The sequence below is a fragment of the Papio anubis genome, chromosome 2 (genome assembly GCF_008728515.1).
Source record: "Papio anubis isolate 15944 chromosome 2, Panubis1.0, whole genome shotgun sequence".
Taxonomy (NCBI): Eukaryota; Metazoa; Chordata; class Mammalia; order Primates; family Cercopithecidae; genus Papio; species Papio anubis.
The window spans coordinates 179,124,483-179,142,080 of record NC_044977.1 but is presented as its reverse complement, the minus strand read 5'-3'; the positions used below and the strand labels follow the sequence as shown (position 1 = coordinate 179,142,080).

Here is a 17,598-nt window from a genome sequence, read left to right as displayed (position 1 = left end):
TCGGTATTTTTCCGCATCCCATCTCCACTTGATATCAGTCAAAATGTACCATTGGCTGTTTAGTAAAAAAATATGTATATATACACTTGTGCACATATACCAGTTACTTTATGTACAATAAAGGAATGGGGAAGGGGGAAATGAAAGAATAGAGAAAACTATACTGTAGTAGTCAGGATGTGGTAGAACCAAATTGCAGTTTTCTAATTGAGAGTGTAATCTTGGTCTGTAAAGAACAGAGTTCTGGAGTGAAGTAGGAGGTTCCCTTTTTAGTAGACACCCCCTGTCTGCTGGTAGAACACATCAGTTGTATCTTCATCCTCCATTTCCAACTGAGGCGGTCTGTCTCTTTCATTGGTTGCCTGTCAAATTGGAATCTGATCTGTCTCATTGACCATCCCTATCATTCACAATAGGCTTTTCATTAGTTTACTAAGTGATGTACGCCTCTGAATCCTAAACTGCACCGCAGAACCCTTCTGTCCCGCCACCTTCAAATTAATATGATCACTGTTCTCAGTCTTGATTCTTTCCTTGGGCTTTTTGTCTGCCATGGCAGGCGCCGGAGTCTCAGCTGCCGCTTCACAAAAGAGGTACCAAGTCTGCACCGAATGAGTACATAAGCAGCACCAGGAGAGGAAGAAGAAGGAGGCGGCAGCGGTGGATGAAGGAGACACTAATTTTGTTAGCTTTTTTTTTTTTTTTTAAATAGAGACAGGGTCTTGCCATGTTCCCCAGGCTGGTCTTGAACTCCTGGGCTCTAGCAATTCTCCTGCCTCGGCCTCCCAAATTGCTGGGATTACAGGCATGAGCCATTGTGTCCGGGCCCTTCTATATTTAATTAACTGGGATCCAGTGGAGAATTTTCCATTGTCAATGTTTTGGTAACCCTGAAATACTGCTTTTATGTGAAGGGGAAGTAAACTGCTTGGCTCTTTCTCTGTATTTATCACTTTTCAGAGTAATGAGTTGGTACTCTAGCAGTCTCCAAAGGTGACCAATGAATTTTTTCTCCTTGTGTATTACGATGAACTGGTCGGTGTTAATATACACGTAGTCATTTTTTTTTTATTAATATATCTCTTAAGTCTTTCACATGCTCTCTCTCTCTCTCTCTCTCTCTCTCATTTTGACACTCAAATTTCTCCCCAAGAACAGTAGGCGCCTCTTCAGGTTTGCACCTGTGCCTGACATCTAACTGGCCACCGTCCTGTAATTTCCTCCTTCCGCTTCCTGCCCACCTCATTGTCACCACCATGGGCCACAGCCACATCTCTTCTGCCTTTTTTGCCCGTTCAGGAAAAAGCCAAACATTTGGAAACACGTATCTGGTCCTGTCTTTCTTTCATTTCGGTGGTTCTCCATGGCTGTCAGCATAAAGTCCGGGCCCTTGAATCTGGACTTCAGGGCTCATTGGATCTGGCCCTGGCCGCCTCCTCCGCCTCAGCAGCTGCCATCTTTTATCTGTATCGAGGCTGTGTGGCTCCTGGCCTGTAGTCCTGCCCTCCCTCTCCCAGGCCTCGCACACACTGTTTTCTCCATCTGTGTCACCTTCCCCCATGGCTAACTTCACTTCATCCTAGGCCTTGGCTCAGGCCAGTGGTTCTCAATTTTGCCTGCACGTTGCATCATCTAGGCAGCTTTAAGAAATCCCAGTGTCTGGGTTCCTCCCAAGACCAATTAAAACCTGAACGTCTGGGGTTGAGGTCAACTTTGCTTTTTTTTTTTTTTTTTTTTGAGACAGAGTCTCGCACTGTTGCCGAGGCCGGAGTGCAGTGGCGTGATCTTGGCTCACTGCAAGCTCTGCCTCCCAGGTTCACGCCATTCTCCTGCCTCAGTCTCCCGTGTAGCTGGGACTACAGGCACCCTCCACCATGCCCGGCTAAATTTTTTTTTTTGTATTTTTAGTAGAGACGGGGTTTCACCATGTTAGCCAGGATGGTCTCGATCTCCTGACCTCGTGATCTGCCCGCCTCAGCCTCCCAAAGAACTTTGCTATTTTTAAAACCTTGCACAGGTGATTTTGCCATGCAGCCAAGATTGAGAAACACAGTTTGGGGTGTTTCTTCCTTTGAGAAACTTGCCCTTGCCCCTCCCCTCCACCCCGCCTCGACCTCACTGTGTTAACCGTTAGGTTTCTTCCAGGCTAGATGGAAGCTTCATATGGGTTGTGGCCACATCTGTGTGGTTCTTGTCTGTGATTACTCAGCACATAATAGGTGCTTGGTAATATTATATTTGTCATTGAATGGTGGGGAGATATTTAGACTGCACTTAGAGGTTATTGGAGGGTAGAGATGGTGTCTCCATGTATGGGACAAAGGCCAGATTCCATTGTCTCCCACCATCGTTTTTTTCCAGCCTTATATTCTGCTCCTCTGAACTCTTTCATTTAGGTGGATTTCAAACAGCTCTACCCTTTTCCCAATTCTACCAGAAGTTGCTTGACCTCCTTTCTACCTATCTGATGAATGTTCCCACCTCATGGGCCACCTTTGAACTTAGGAAACTTGTGGGGAACCCTTATTTGACACTTAGCCATGTATACACTATGAGAATGTTTCCAAGAGCATCCATTGAGGCACCTGGTGTAAGAAATAATTTTTATATTTTTGTGAGTTTAGGAGACTTTTCCTTTGAACAGAAATTAAAACCTTATTTACTAGAAGAATAAAGTGATGTTAAGTTGACACTTGCCCTTTTAAAAATGATTCCTAAATTAGTTACTTGTTTGTGTTTATTTAGCTTTATTGAGATGTAATTCACATACAGTAAAGCTCTCCATTTGCCCCTATGAATTCTTCTCTGAGTTGTTTAACTTCAGCTCCCCAGTTAGATTTCAGGCATGTGTGATGTAGGACTCATGCTGCCACAGCTGCTTCCAAATACAGCTTCAAGGGTAACCCCCAAAGCCACCATGGACTAGGATGCTACTGTGACTAAAGCTAGTATTGTGACCTTCAAAAGCCTAAAAATGCACAAGGAATCTGACCCATAATGGAGAGCACTAGTTAGATGGCTTCTTAAAACCCTGGTTCTATTGGCACCTGTGGCCTGTTGCTGCCTTATCCACCAGAGGGCAGTGTTCCACTCAGCTTAAAGTCGAACCCCAACCCCTACCACCCGTTGAGGTCATGCCTTTCAAAATCCTAGCATTTTAGCTCCTGAAGTGACCCAAAAACAGTGTTTCTTAAAATTTTGCTTGATAGAAATAAATCTTACATTGCAACCAAATATACGTGCATACATGTGCAACTCCACATATGTATATATAACAAAAGTTTTATAAAGTAATACTTTCCTATGTGTAATACACTCTTCTTTCTTTCTTTTTCTTGTTTTTTTTTTTTTTTGTTTTTGAGATGGAGTCTCACTCTGTTGCCAGGCTGGAGTGCAATGGCATGATCTTGGCTCACTGCAACCTCTACCTCCCCGGTTCAGGCGATTCTCCTGCCCCAACCTCCCGAGTAGCTGGGACTATAGGCGTGTGCCACCATGCCCAGCTAATTTTTTTATTTTTGGTAGAGATGGGGTTTCACTATGTTGGCCAGGATGGTCTTGATCCCTTGACCTCATGATCCACCCGCCTCAGCCTCCCAAAGTGCTGGGATTACAGGCGTGAGCCACCACACCTGGCCTCTATTTTCTTTCTTGCCCTTTTTTTTTTTTTTTTTTTTTGAGACAAGTGTCTTGCTCTGTCACCCAGGCTGCAGTGCAGTGGCATGAACATGGGTCACTGCAGTCTCAACCTTCTGGGCTCAAGCAATCCTTCCACCTCAGCCTCCCAAGTAGCTGGGACCATAGGTGTGTGCCACCATGCCTGATTTTTTTTTTTTTTTTTTTTTTTTTTTGGTAGAGATGAGGCCTTGCTGAGTTGCCTAGGCTGGTCTCGAACTCCTTAGCTCAAGCGATCCTCCAGACTTGGCCTCCCAAAGTGCTAGGATTACAGGCATAAGCAACTGTGCCTGCTATTCTTTGATTTTTATTTTTATTTATCTTATTATTTTTTTTTTTTCGAGACAGAGTCTCGCTCTGTCGCCCAGGCTAGAGTGCACTGGCATAATCTCAGCTCACTGCAGCCTCTGATTCCTGGGTTCAAGTGATTCTCGTGTCTCAGCCTCCCAAGTAGCTGGGATTACAGACGTGAACCACTATGCCTGGCTAATTTTTGCATTTTTGGTGGAGATGGGGTTTCACCATGTTGGCCAGGCTGGTCTTGAACTCCTGACCTCAGGTGATCCACCTGCCTCGGCCTCCCAAAGTTCTGGGATTACAGGCGTGAGCCATCACGCCTGGACAATTCTTTCATTTTTAAAAGGTGCTTATTGCCACCAAAAATGAGTTTATTATTCACAAATCAGGTCACCCCCCACAATTCGAAAAATATTGCCTTAAAGTTCTTTTAATCCAATACCCTGGATAGTTATGGATGAAGATAGGTAGGGTTAGAGACGGACTTACCCAGGTCACTCTGGGATTCACGCAATACCTAGGATGGGGCGTCGGGGCTCTGGAGTTTTAACCCATTGCTTTTTGTCCTGTATTTTACACTTAGAATTTTCTTAATGGATCTTGGTTATCCCAGTGACGTTACTGTTGAGGTGCATCCAGTGCTCAGGCAGGTCACAGCAACAAGGGCGTGTGTGTGTATGTGTTCTCCAGCTCCATGAACAGCGCAGTGGAATATCATCTCAGCCACTGATTGTCAGCTCAGTGCTGGCCTCTAGAAGCTGAGCCTTATGGAATCCTGCCTGTGGATCCTCTTTGATAATTTCTCTTACCTGAGTACCTCTGGTGGACCTGGCTTAGCAATGGTTTGTATGATAGCTCAGAAAACAAGCATGAAGTCCATCCGCACATTATATAAATTAAATAGGCAGAGAGTCACTTGCCACTGTCAAAGGATCGGCTTCTGAAATGCAGAAGGTGAGAGTTCTCATGTGACCCCATCCTTGCTCTGTAGAATGCCACCCGGAGGGTGTTTGAAATTGCCTATAGCCAGGACCGCTTCCTCAAGGATGGCCAGCCGTTTCGCTACATCTCAGGAAGCATTCACTACTCCCGCATCCCCCGCTTCTACTGGAAGGACCGGCTGCTGAAGATGAAGATGGCTGGGCTGAACACCATCCAGACGTAAGTAGGAGGGCACATGGCTGTCACCTAGGCCAGAACACCCACTCTGGAGAGAGGATACAACTGTGTTTCTCAGGGTGGCTATTTGATTGCTCAGAAATGGGAAATAGTCCAGTGTGGTGTTCTGGGAGGGGCTTGTCATGAACCGGACTGGCCCTTTTTCAAATCATCAACTACTTCTTCCAGTCTTCAATTTTAATCATCAGAAGTCATTAAATAAATAGCTTAAAAAGGCAAAGGATGGGGGAAGCAAACAGAAGTAACAATGATTGAGCCCTTACCAGATCCAGGGTACTTTATACGAATGAGTCCATTCCCTTGAGATAGGTATTATTGTTCCTGTTTATAGCTGGTGAAGCTGAAATTTGCCCAAGGCCATATCTTTGGCTAGTATTGGAAGGGAAGGGAAGGCATGCAGGCAGCTGTAGCGCAGGTGTGGCTGTAGTCATACACAAAGATAGGCTAACAGGAGAAAAGCCTCACAGATCTGTAAGTTTTATCTGACATGAGAGTCTTCAGAAAAGAAGACCCAAGGAAAACTTTTTACACTTAGGTTCTATGACCTAGTGGTAGTAGACTGAAGCGGGAAACCCCACAAGGCCTGCCTCAACGGATACTTCTTGGCCTTTCTGGGTGGCATTCCTTCCTTCTGGATATGGAGCAGGACCCCTCTGCAATGAGGGTCTAGAAGGGAGAAGGGAGAGGCGACCTTTCTAGGTTTCATGGCTTGCTTTGGGAGAGAGGGCTTCTAATTTCTATGACCCACACTGGGAGGAATTCTGGTTTGACTTGCTTCAGGGGAGAAGGAAGGGGTGGGAGACAGAAGAGCAGGAGAAGGTCAGAGAAAGAAGATGTGCTCCTAAGTCCTTCCAATCTCCTTTAGTTCAAAGGACTCAGCATGCCAAGGTGCCATACTTTGGGGTATTGTTTTCTGAGCCCCAATAACAGAATAAGCCTTGTGCTTAGGTAGATTTCTGAAACCCAGTTTGGCTTTGTGGTTCTGCTGGGGTAATTGTATAACTTCAGGGTATAGAATTATCCCAACAGTTACCTCTCCGCATCTCTTCTGCTATTGCAAAGTAACTAACAGGGAAGAAAGTTGGTGTGGCTGGCCGCTCTGGCTTTTGCAGTGCTGATGTGGATTGCTGATAACTTTTCAAAGATAAAGAGTGAGAAAACCCAGAGGCAGATTCCGAAGATAGATAGTGAGGGAGAACCCACTCATTATTCTGGTTCTAAGGCCACTGGCAGAGTGAACCCAAGTTCACCTGTTTATAATTCTGACACTGAGTTCTGGAAGACCAAGACTGTTCCAGGGAACCCTGAAATCATGGGATCACACACACACAAAATGACACAAACCAGGGTCTTCAAAGAGAGCTTTGTGATGGTAATGGATGGCTTCATATTTAACTTTGTATCTGTCTGTCTGTGGGTAGACAGAGGAGCTGATAGAAGGTTTTGTCATTTTACCTCCTGCCACATGATTCCTGACAAAATCTTTTGTCAGAGGATCTGGGGATTGGAGTTTTTCCTACACTTACTAAAAATTATTTCTTCAAAAAATAAATGTGTCTCTTACTACTTTTCAGCAAAATATTCTTATTTTTCCTAAGCCTTATGTGGGCATATATAATTTTTATTTTTATTTATCAAAACAGTTTTCTAGAGCTGGGGTCTTGCTCTGTCACCTGGCTGGAATGCAGTGGCTCAGTCATAGTTCACTGAAACCTTAAAGTGGGCTCAGGTGATCCTCCCACCTCAGCCTCCTGAGTAGTTGGGATTACAGGCACTGCTACCACACCAGCTAATTTTTTTGTTTTGTTTTGTTTTTAGAGATGAAGTTACACTATGTTTCCCATGGTGGTCTTCATCTCCGGGCCTCAAGCGATCCTACTGCTTTGGCCTCCCAGAGTGCGGGGATTACAGAAGTGAGCTACTGTGCCCAGCTATAATTGTTAAGTAATAGGAATTAGTGCTGATATAATTCTGGAATTTTCTGTTGTTGTTGTTGCTTTTAAGAAGTGTCCCCACCAAGTTTGATTAGCTTGGGGAGCTGCTGTAAAAATTCATAACAAGGCCCCTCCCAAGAGGCTGCCAAATGGGAAGGTCTGTGTGTCCCGTGGTTTATGGTTCTACAAACAGTTTAGACATTTATGTAGGAGATCTGGATTTTTGAGCTCTTTCCCCTTCCACAGAGCACCTCAATTCAATTATTTATGCAAAATATAATTATAAAAAGCTAAAAACATGACTTACAAACAAATATATAATGGACATATATCAGAAATGTATTTAACTAGATAAAGAAAATGTGGTACATATATACCATGGAATACTACAAAATCACAAAAAAGAATGAGATCGTGTCCTTTGCAGCAACCTGGATGCAGCTAGAGGCTATTATCCTGAGCAAACACAGGGATGGAAAACCAAATACTGCATGTTCTCACTTATAAGTGGTAGCTAAACTTCGAGTACATATGGACACAAAGAAGGGAACAACAGACAACGGGGCCTTGAGGGTGGAGGGTGGGAGGAGGGTGAATACCCCTATCGTGTACTAGGCGTATTACCTGGGTGACTAAATAATCTGTACACCAAACCCCCATGACATGCAATTTACCTGTGTAACAAACCTGCACATGTACCCCTGAACCTAAAATAAAAGTTTTGAAAAATTTATTTAACTTGTTACCGAGGAAACTAGCTATATGGTAAAGCCAATTCAAAGGAGAATTTGAGGAAGGGAGGTTTACAGCCAGTCAAGAAAGGCATGTTCAAATAAAGTTATCTTTAGAGATAAAACTGGTTAATATCATAAAGGGCAATGAATGAAAGAGTTACCTTTGGAGTTGTCTTCTCTGTATGACAATCATCATTTGTTTCTCTCCCAGGCAATAATCTACAAATTAATCTGTAACTTCAAAGTTCTTTCCTTAATCAATAGTAAATAGTAAGTCAAACAAAATATTTCCCTTGGAGAATGAAAGAAGCCTCAGTGGGCCCATTGGACAGTCCTCCATTATAACATGGAAAGGAAATGCAGTCACTGTTTTGCCTTATATCCAAATTCTGGATAATTTTTCTTTTCTTTTCTTTATTTGTTTTGACACAGGGTCTCTGTCATCTAGTCTGGAGTGCAGTGGCACAATCACAGCTCACTGCAGCTTCAACCTCCCGAGCTTAAGCAAACCTCCACCTCAAGCCTCCAGGGTAACTGGGACCACAGGCATGCACCCTGGCTAATTTTTTTGTGTTTTTTGTAGCGATAGGGTTTCACCATGTTGCCCAGGCTGGTGTCAAACTCCTGGGCTCTGCCCACCGTGGCTTCCCAAAGTGCTGGGATTAGAGGCCTGAGCCACGTGCCCAGCCTTGGATAATTTTTCTTCCAAAGCACCTTCTCCCTCTTATCCTTGTGTTAGCAATAATCCTCATGAGGCCCCTTCCCCACTCTTCCTTCTTGACTCTGCCAAGTATCCAGGAAAGGGCTGTGTGTATCTTGGCAGGTATGTGCCCTGGAACTTTCATGAGCCCTGGCCAGGACAGTACCAGTTTTCTGAGGACCATGATGTGGAATATTTTCTTCGGCTGGCTCACGAGCTGGGACTGCTGGTTATCCTGAGGCCTGGACCCTACATCTGTGCGGAGTGGGAAATGGTGAGTGTGGCTAGACTGGGTTCTGCCTGGTGTGTGAGTTGGCAGGCAGCAGCTCTGGGGCAAAGGGCATTAAGGTAGACCTGCATTCCAGAGAGCATGGGGCCTGGGACTGTACCCAACACAGGTATCTTTTACCTTGGCAAGGTGCCCAGGCAGAGAGAAGCAGGCCGGGGTCAGGGCATGGGCTCTCCTCTTGGTGGTCACTCATATAACTCAGCTTGCTCGTCTGTAAGAAGCAGTTAATGGTGTCTTCTCTGTCTACCTCGCAGGTAGTTGTGAAACTAAATTGAACAATCTTTATGGAAAAGGCTTTGGTCCTCAAAACATTGCATTCATGCAGAGTGATCTTAATTGTACTACATTCCAATGTCTAATTTCCCTGCAAGTTATAAACCAAAAAGCCCAGCTCAAATACCTCTTGTCCCTTGAAGCTTTTATTCTTTTCCATAACTGCTAATAGTAATTTCTGTCTCCTCTGAGCTCCCTTCACAGAATGGACATCATAATGGCTTATTTTTCCTGACCTAGGGAGGATTACCTGCTTGGCTGCTAGAGAAAGAGGCTATTCTTCTCCGCTCTTCCGACCCAGGTAAGTTGTTACAGATGTCTTGAGAAGATTTATAAAAGCTTCAGGCCGTTGTGCACATGTACCCTAGAACTTTAATAATAATAAAATAAAATTAAAAAAAAAAAGAAAAACAGCTTCAGGCTAGGTGCGGTGGCTCACACCTGTAATCCTAGCACTTTGGGAGGCTGAGGCGGGTGGATTACCTGAGGTCAGGAGTTCGAGACCAGCCTAGCCAATATGGCAAAACCTCGCCTCTACTAAAAATACAAAAAATTAGCCGGGCGTGGTCGTGGGCGCCTGGAATCCCAGCTACTCGGAGGCTGAGGCAGGAGGATTGCTAGAACCCCAGAGGCAGATGTTGCAGTGAGCCGAGATCGTGCTAATGCACTATAGCCTGGATGACAGAGCGAGACTACGTCTCAAAACAAACAAACAAACAAAAAAAGCTTCAACAATTTTTATCGGAAGGGGGAGGTATTTTGAAGTTTGGGGTACCTCTGCACAAATACTTTTGAAAGTTTACTGAAAGTCTGAGTGTTTATCACCGTCCAGGGCATAGCACCAAACTAAACCTCTAGGAAATTAGGCTCTGAACTACTTAACCAGATCTTACTGATAAACTGGTAATTCTTTGAATTGGCATTGAGCCCTGTTTGCGGTTGACCAGCTGACTTCAATGCTTTCTCTTCCTATTTACTTAGCATATTCCACAACCAATGATAGCACCTAGCTAATCAAAATGACAAGCCAGGCATGGTGGCTCACACCTGTAATCCTAGGACTTTGGGAGGCCAAGGAGGAGGGATTGCTTGAGCCCAGGAGTTTGAGATGAGCCTAGGTAACATAGTGAGACCCCATCTCTAAGAAAATTTTAAAATTAGCCAGGTGTGCTGGCATGTGCCTGTAGTCCGGCAGGCTGAGGTGGGAGGATTGCCTGAGCCTGGGAGGTTGAGGCTGCAGTGAGCCATGATTGCACCACTGCACTCTAGCCTGGGCAACAGAGAGGGACTTTGTCTCAAAGAAAGAAATAAGGCCGGGCACAGTGGCTCAAACCTGTAATCCCAACATTTTGAGAGGCCGAGGCAGGCAGATCACCTGAGGTCAGGAGTTCGAGACCAGCCTGACCAACGTGAAGAAACCCTGTCTCTACTAAAAATACAAAAATTAGCCGGGTGTGGTGGTGCATGCCTATAATCCCAGCTACTTGGGAGGCTGAGGCAAGAGAACTGCTTGAACCTGGGAGGCGGAGGTTGCAGTGAGCCCAGATTGCGCCATTGCACGCCAGCCTGGGCAACAAGAATGAAACTCTGTCTCAAAAAAAATAAAAATAAAAATAAAAACAAAATGACAGTTTCTGGGATGGTGTCATTGGATTGCTTGGTAGCTGCAATGCCTTCTATTTTTGTCTACTTTTACAGAGCAATGTGTAAATGATGGTTTTTTTCTTTGTCTTACTCCAGGACCTTCATGTTTTGCACACTTAGCATATTATTGGTGTTTTCATATGTAGTAACTCCTTTAATCCTTATGCCAACTTTATGTGGCATGTACTTTTATTATTCCTATTTGACAATATAACTATATAATTTGTTAGAACTTCATTTTATACAGAAAAATATCTTCCTGTGACTGAGAAGAGGACACACTGTTCAGTGACTCTTTTCTTCATTCAGCAAACGTTGCTTGGATATGTTCTATGCTCCAGGCTTTGTGTCCGTCCTATGGCAAGGATGGTGTCTTAGTCCATTTTCTGTTGCTTGTAACGGAATACCTGAAGCTGAGTAATTTATAAAGAAAAGCATTTATTTCCTACAGTTATGGAGGCCGAGAAGTTCAAAGTGGAAGGGCTGTATCTGGTGAGGGCCTTCTTGCTGGTGGGGACTCTGCAGAGTCCTGAGGGGGCACAGGGCATCACATGGTGAGGGGGCTGAGTGTCCTAGCTCAGATCTCTCTGCCTCTTCTTATAAAGCCACGAGTCCCGTTCCCATGGTGACCCATGAATCCACTAACCTATGAATCTATTAATCCATGAGTGGATCGATCTGCTTATGAGGGCTGAGCCCTCAAGACCCAACGCCTCTTAAAGGCCCCACCTCTCAGTGCTACCACACTGGGGATTCTGTTTCAGCGTGAGTTTCGGAGGGGACAAACATTCCAGCCGTAGCAGACAGATACAGGCACACTGGTCCTTGTCCCCTGAGGAGCTCAGCTGAGGAGACAACTACATGCAGGACAACTTTTATGAGACTTTTATTTCAGAAGGTACTTGTCAAGTCCCGTATATCCTGATCTCTGCTGCCAGCCCTGGTGTAATAAAGCTGCATTGGCTGCATTGGTGTCTCTTTGTACTAAAAGATGTGTGATGGTGTTACACCAGGGGTGTTCAATCTTTTGGCTTCCCTGGTCTACATTGGAAGAAGAATTGTCTTGGGCCACACATAAAATACACTAACACTAATGATAGCTGATGAGCTAAAAGAAAAAAAAAAGCCTGCAAGCCACATGCAGTGAATTTCTGAGTGCAGAAATTCTGGCCTCCCAAAGTGCTGGGGTTACAGACTTGAGCCACCGTGCCCAGCCAAAAAACTCAGAATGTTTTTAAAAAGTTTACAAATTTGTGTTGGGCCACATTCAAAGCCATCCTGGGCTGCATGTGGCTTGCAGGCTGTGGGTTGGACAAGCTTGTGTTAAACTTTTCTTGTTTTCCAGATTACCTGGCAGCTGTGGACAAGTGGTTGGGAGTCCTTCTGCCCAAGATGAAGCCTCTCCTCTATCAGAATGGAGGGCCAATTATAACAGTGCAGGTAACCTTGGAGTTGAGCATGGATGGATTGGGGGAGGGGTTCCCATCCATCTATATTATATAAATGATAGGAGCGATGCAGACATGAGCCTCATAGATATGTTTCTTTAACAGATAATGCTGCAGATAGTGCTTTTAGTTAAATTGCATTTGGGAAGGCATTACCATTTTTGAATGCCTGTTATGTGGCAGGCTTTCTGCTGAGTGCTTTGTAAATGCTATTCAATTCTTCCAACCACTGTCTCTTTTCAAGGAGGAAGTTTTAAAAGGTTGAGTGACTTGGCCAAGGTCAACCAGCCAGCAGGTGGCAGAATTAGGATAGCATCCTAATTCTGCGGATTCCAGGGTTTGTCTCTCTGTCTCTCCTGCAATATTATTTTCTGGCAGCAGGCATGCAGCATGGACTGAAACAATTTGGTATCAGCACTGCCTCAGCAGTCAGATAAACCTGGAATGGAAAAGGATGTGGTCAACTGGGGCTGTTATGTTTCCTCTCTTGCTTTCTGCCCCATTCACCTTCTTCCATGTGTTCTTGGCTCTGCAAGAACTAGTATACTGTGGGGTACATTGAACTTCAACAGTTTTTGGTGTTGGTAAAATTACTTAGGTGAAACATAAAACCATGTTCACTGGACATTGACCAAGGATACCAAGGATGCTTTTTTTTTTTTTTTTTTGAGACAGAGTCTCACTCTGTCGCCCAGGCTGGAGTGCAGTGGTGCAATCTCGGCTTACTGCAACCTCTGCCTCCTGGGTTCAGGTGATTCTCCCACCTCAGCCTCCCATGTAGCTGGGATTACAGGCGCATGCCACCACGCCTGGCTGATTTTTGTATTTTTAGTAGAGGTGGGGTTTCACCGTATTGGCCAGGCTGGTCTCAAACTCCTGACCTCAGGTGATCTGCCTGCCTTGGCCTCCCAAAGTGCTGGGATTACAGGCATGAGCCACTGTGCCTGGCCATGACCAAAGATGCTCTTATGGAAAAGAGTAAAGATTTTTTTTTTTTTTTTTGGAGACAGGGTCTCGCTCTGTTGCCCAGGCTGCAATGCAGTGGCACGACCTCGGCTCACTGCAACCTCTGCCTCCTGGGTTCAGGTGACCTTCCTGCGTCAGCCTCCCAAGTAGCTGGCATTACAGGCATGCGCCACGATGCCCGGCTATGTTTTTATATTTTTAGTAGAGGTGGGGTTTCACCATGTTGACCAGGCTGGTCTCAAACTCCTGACCTCAGCTGATCCACCCACCTCGGCCTCCCAAAGTGCTGGGATTACAGGCATGAGCCACTGCTCATGGCCATGACCAAGGATGCTTTTATGGAAAAGAGTAAAGTTATGTAAAAGTGGCTGCATCCTGGACATCCCAGGGATGTAGAGTGGTACTCCCTAGGGGAGTGTGGACCAGGCTTCCTTCTTATGAACTATAGGCAGCTTGTGGGGATGGATTGTGGTAGGGCGGGAGCATGGGCACTCCCTCGCCTTTCAGGTGTAGGTGAACAGAGGTGCTGAGTGGTCTGCATTGGCCAGGGTGTCTGTTCTGAGGCTTTGCGGTGGGAGGAGATATTTTCTTGAGAGAGGCCAGGTTGCTGCTCACGGCGGGATGTGTGAGTCGCCCCACATGCCCCTATCTTTTACCGTCTTGAGTCTGTACTGGTTCAGCTAATAGGAACCACACTTTCCTACATGAAGATATCAAGTCTGAAACTTGGGTGCGTCTTTGCTTTGCATGGCTATGTTGTCTTCCTTTCTTCTGGTCTCAGGTGCAAACCCTCTTTGGATGCCCTCTTTTTTTCAGTCTCTGCTTCTCCTTGAATCACTTTCAATTTCTGCTCACAACTTTTCTGCCCCTTTGGTTTTAGAAATGCCATGAAAAGTATAATCCAGTATTAATTCTGCAGAGGTGAAGTTGACTGTCGTGGAGATATTTCTTCTTGTGTCCATCCCTAGCAACCTCAGATGACTTTAACTTGACCCTGGGTCCTGCCAGTTGACTCTGCCCTCCTCCTCCTCATCCTCTCCCCTTCCCATCTCCACATGCTTGAATCCCACCTAATCATTTTTACCCCTTGTTTACAAAATAAACAAGTGTAGAGAGACATAAGAAAGCAGAAAAAACATAATTGTTACTCAGACCTCAGGAGCCATAGCAAAGCTCTTCACATTTTTGGGAGTTTCCTTGAATATTTTCTATGCCTTTTTTTTTTCTTCTTTCTTACAGAGTAAGTTCATTCTCTGTGACCTATTTTCTGTGTGGCTTTTTTTGCTTCATTCTTTGTCATGAGCATTTTTTCATATCGTTAACAACTCTTTCATCATCTTTCATGGTTGTCCTACTTACCTTCCGACGCACAGTTCCTATACGTGTTCCCTCTGTCTGGAAGCCGTCCCAATTGACATATTGGTTTCCGTAAGACTTTCAGAACCGTCACTGGTGCCTCCTTTTGTGAAGCACACGTGGGAGCAGTTTCATCCCTGACACACTGTGTCTCTAGTCTCCTGGTCCCCCACGCCTCTGCCTGGCAGCCATGAGGGCACATCATGTGTTTGTGCACATCACATACCCACCAAACAGCTCTGGAATGGAATAGAAGCCGATTGACTTGATAAGAAGGAACTGGGGGATTTGTAGACAGTATTTCTTTTTGTTGTTGTTATTATTTTTGTTTTTTGAGACAGAGTCTCGCTCTGTCACCAGGCTGGAGTGCAGTGACACGATCTTGGCTCACTGCAACCTCCACCTCCCAGGTTCAGGTGATCCTCCTGCTTCAGCCTCCCGAGTAGCTGGGACTACAGGTGTGCGCAACCACACCGGCTAATTTTGTGTATTTTTAATGGAGATGGGGTTTCACCATGTTGGTCAGGATGATCTCAATCTCTTGACCTCGTGGTCCACCCACCTCGGCCTCCCAAAGTGCTGGGATTACAGGCATGAGCCACTGCCCCAGGCCTGTAGACAGTAATTCTATCTGTAAAGATTTCTGTAAAAGGGCCAAGCATGGTGGCTCAATGCCTATAATCCCAGCACTTTGGAAGGCTGAGGCAGGAGGATCTCTTGAGCCCAGGAGTTCAAGACCAGCCTGGGCAACATAGTGAAACTCCATCTCTACAAAAAACTTAAAAATTAGCTGGGTATGGTGGCATGCGCCTATGTTCCCAGCCATTCAGGGCACAGAGACAGGAGGATCACTTGAGCCTGGGAGGTTGGGGCTGCAGTGAGCCGTGGTCACACCACTCAGTGCACTCCAGCCTGGGCAACAAAATGACACTCTGTCTCAAAAAAATAAAGATTTCTGTAAAAGCCGATTTCTGTGTCTGTCTTAATTCATGTTGAAGGGTAGAAAATGGTGGCTTTACTCAATTCTTGATGTTAATTTTCTCTCTCAGTGCTCAGAGTTTGAGATGGCCAGGGAGGAGCTACGTGTTTGCAGCCAGGGTAAAAATGAGTCAGACCAGAAGGCTCAAATCCCTGTCTGAGAACATTTAGGGCCCTTAACACTGTTGTGTTACAGATACAGGAAGCCAGGTCTGTGCCTTTATTCATCCTCATGATTCAGTCAGATATGCAGATGTTTCTCTTTTGGGGGGATTAGCTGAGCCAGTGCCACCTATGATGGTTTGCATATGTGGATGTTTATCTCAGTTTCTGCCTGAAAAAACTAAAGCCATTGATAATATCCAAGGTGAAAATAATTAGGAGTGGACGACCTTCCACCCACAACTTTACTTCATCCAATTAACAGGGCATTCATCGTGAGGTAATAAGCCTATTTATGACTGTTTGGAAGAGCAACATCTTTAAAAGTCTCTGGTGCTTAAGGAGCTTACAGAATGGAGACAGTTGCTCTAGAACAAAGACCTGCAAATTATGGCCACCACCTACATTTTTTTGTAAGTAAAAGTATATTGGAATCGCCACACTATTTATTTATATATTGTCTGTGGCCACTTTTGTACTATAGTGGCAGAGCTGAGTAGTTGAGATGGAGACCTCTATGGCTGCAACGCCTAAAATATTTACTCTTTGGTGGTTATTTGTTTGTTTGTTTGTTTTAAGATGGAGTCTCACTCTGTTGCCCAGGCTGAAGTTCAGTGGCGTAATCTCTGCTCATGGCAACCTCTGCCTCCCAGGTTCAAGCAATTCTTGTGCCTCAGCATCTCAAATAGCTGAGATTATAGGTGCCTGCCACCACACCTGGCTAGTTTTTTTGTATTTTTGGTAGAGATATTGGTAGAGAGATCATGTTGACCAGACTGGTTTCGAACTCCTGACCTCAAGTGATCCACCTGCCTCAGCCTCCCAAAGTACTAGGATTACAGGCATGAGCCACCACTCCCGGCCTGGTGTTGTATTTAAAAGGTTTGTTGACTCCTGCTCTAGAAACATCAGTGTTCCTCTGAACCTAGCCATGACTTTTTCTATGGGTTTTTCAAGCCTTTTCATTTGTATGTTTCACCTACCCCCAGCCTTCACACATCTCTTTTTTTCCTAATTGGTAGTAACATAGAACTTGCGTAGAGTCTTAGCTGCTAGCATTTTGAACACTTACTAGATGCCAGATCTGTGCAAAGTTCTAGTCATGTATTGACTCAGTTAATCCTCGTGATAACCCATCAAGTTAGGTACACTTTACAGGTGGAGTCCCATGGGTAGGAAGTGGCAGAGCTCAGATTTGCATGTAGATGGTTGGGCCTTTGCCAGCCATGCCCGTGACTAGAACTCTAAGCTGCCTCACAATTGTGCTTTTCTTGCTCTCTCAAAACCTAACCAAATTATGTGTATACATTTTTTACAAGCCTGTTTATTTTAGGGTGTATGATACAATGATGATAATGGATAAATAAGATCTAGAAAAGCAAGATGATAAGAAAAGCAAGGTTGGGTTGGGGTATGGGGGTGGGCGGAAGAGAACACGAGGTGCAGAGGCTGTGAGACCATTTAGTTGCTGGAGCTGACTTTTAAGATCTTTAGCTCGGAATTTCTTGACAGCCAGATGATAAAAAGGAGACATAGTCATGTAAGTAGCACTTATAAAGGAGGAGAAGCCGGGCGCGGTGGCTCAAGCCTGTAATCCCAGCACTTTGGGAGGCCGAGACGGGCGGATCACGAGGTCAGGAGATCGAGACCATCCTGGCTGACACGGTGAAACCCCGTCTCTACTAAAAAAATACAAAAAACTAGCCGGGCGAGGTGGCGGGCGCCTGTAGTCCCAGCTACTCGGGAGGCTGAGGCAGGAGAATGGCGTGAACCCGGGAGGCGGAGCTTGCAGTGAGCTGAGATGCGGCCACTGCACTCCAGCCTGGGCGACAGAGCGAGACTCCGTCTCAAAAAAAATAAATAAATAAAAAATAAAGGAGGAGAAAAGAACCTTGCCAGTATTTACAAAGCTTTTCTTAGCATTTATCTAAATTATTGCAAAAGGAACTTTCATGGAACTCAT

General features: G+C 45.1%; 1 protein-coding gene and 1 pseudogene across 1 annotated transcript in view; one reads left to right on the top strand and one right to left on the bottom strand.

Annotated features, from left to right (window-relative positions):
• Positions 1 to 17,598, top strand: part of GLB1 (galactosidase beta 1) — a 110,466-nt gene that overhangs the window by 20,075 nt on the left and 72,793 nt on the right. Inside the window, 4 exon segments of the mRNA XM_017956010.2 lie at positions 4,964 to 5,133; positions 8,643 to 8,793; positions 9,322 to 9,382; positions 12,071 to 12,165. Coding sequence (XP_017811499.1) covers positions 4,964 to 5,133; positions 8,643 to 8,793; positions 9,322 to 9,382; positions 12,071 to 12,165 — 477 coding nt within the window.
• LOC108584731 lies at positions 270 to 554 on the bottom strand (annotated as a pseudogene).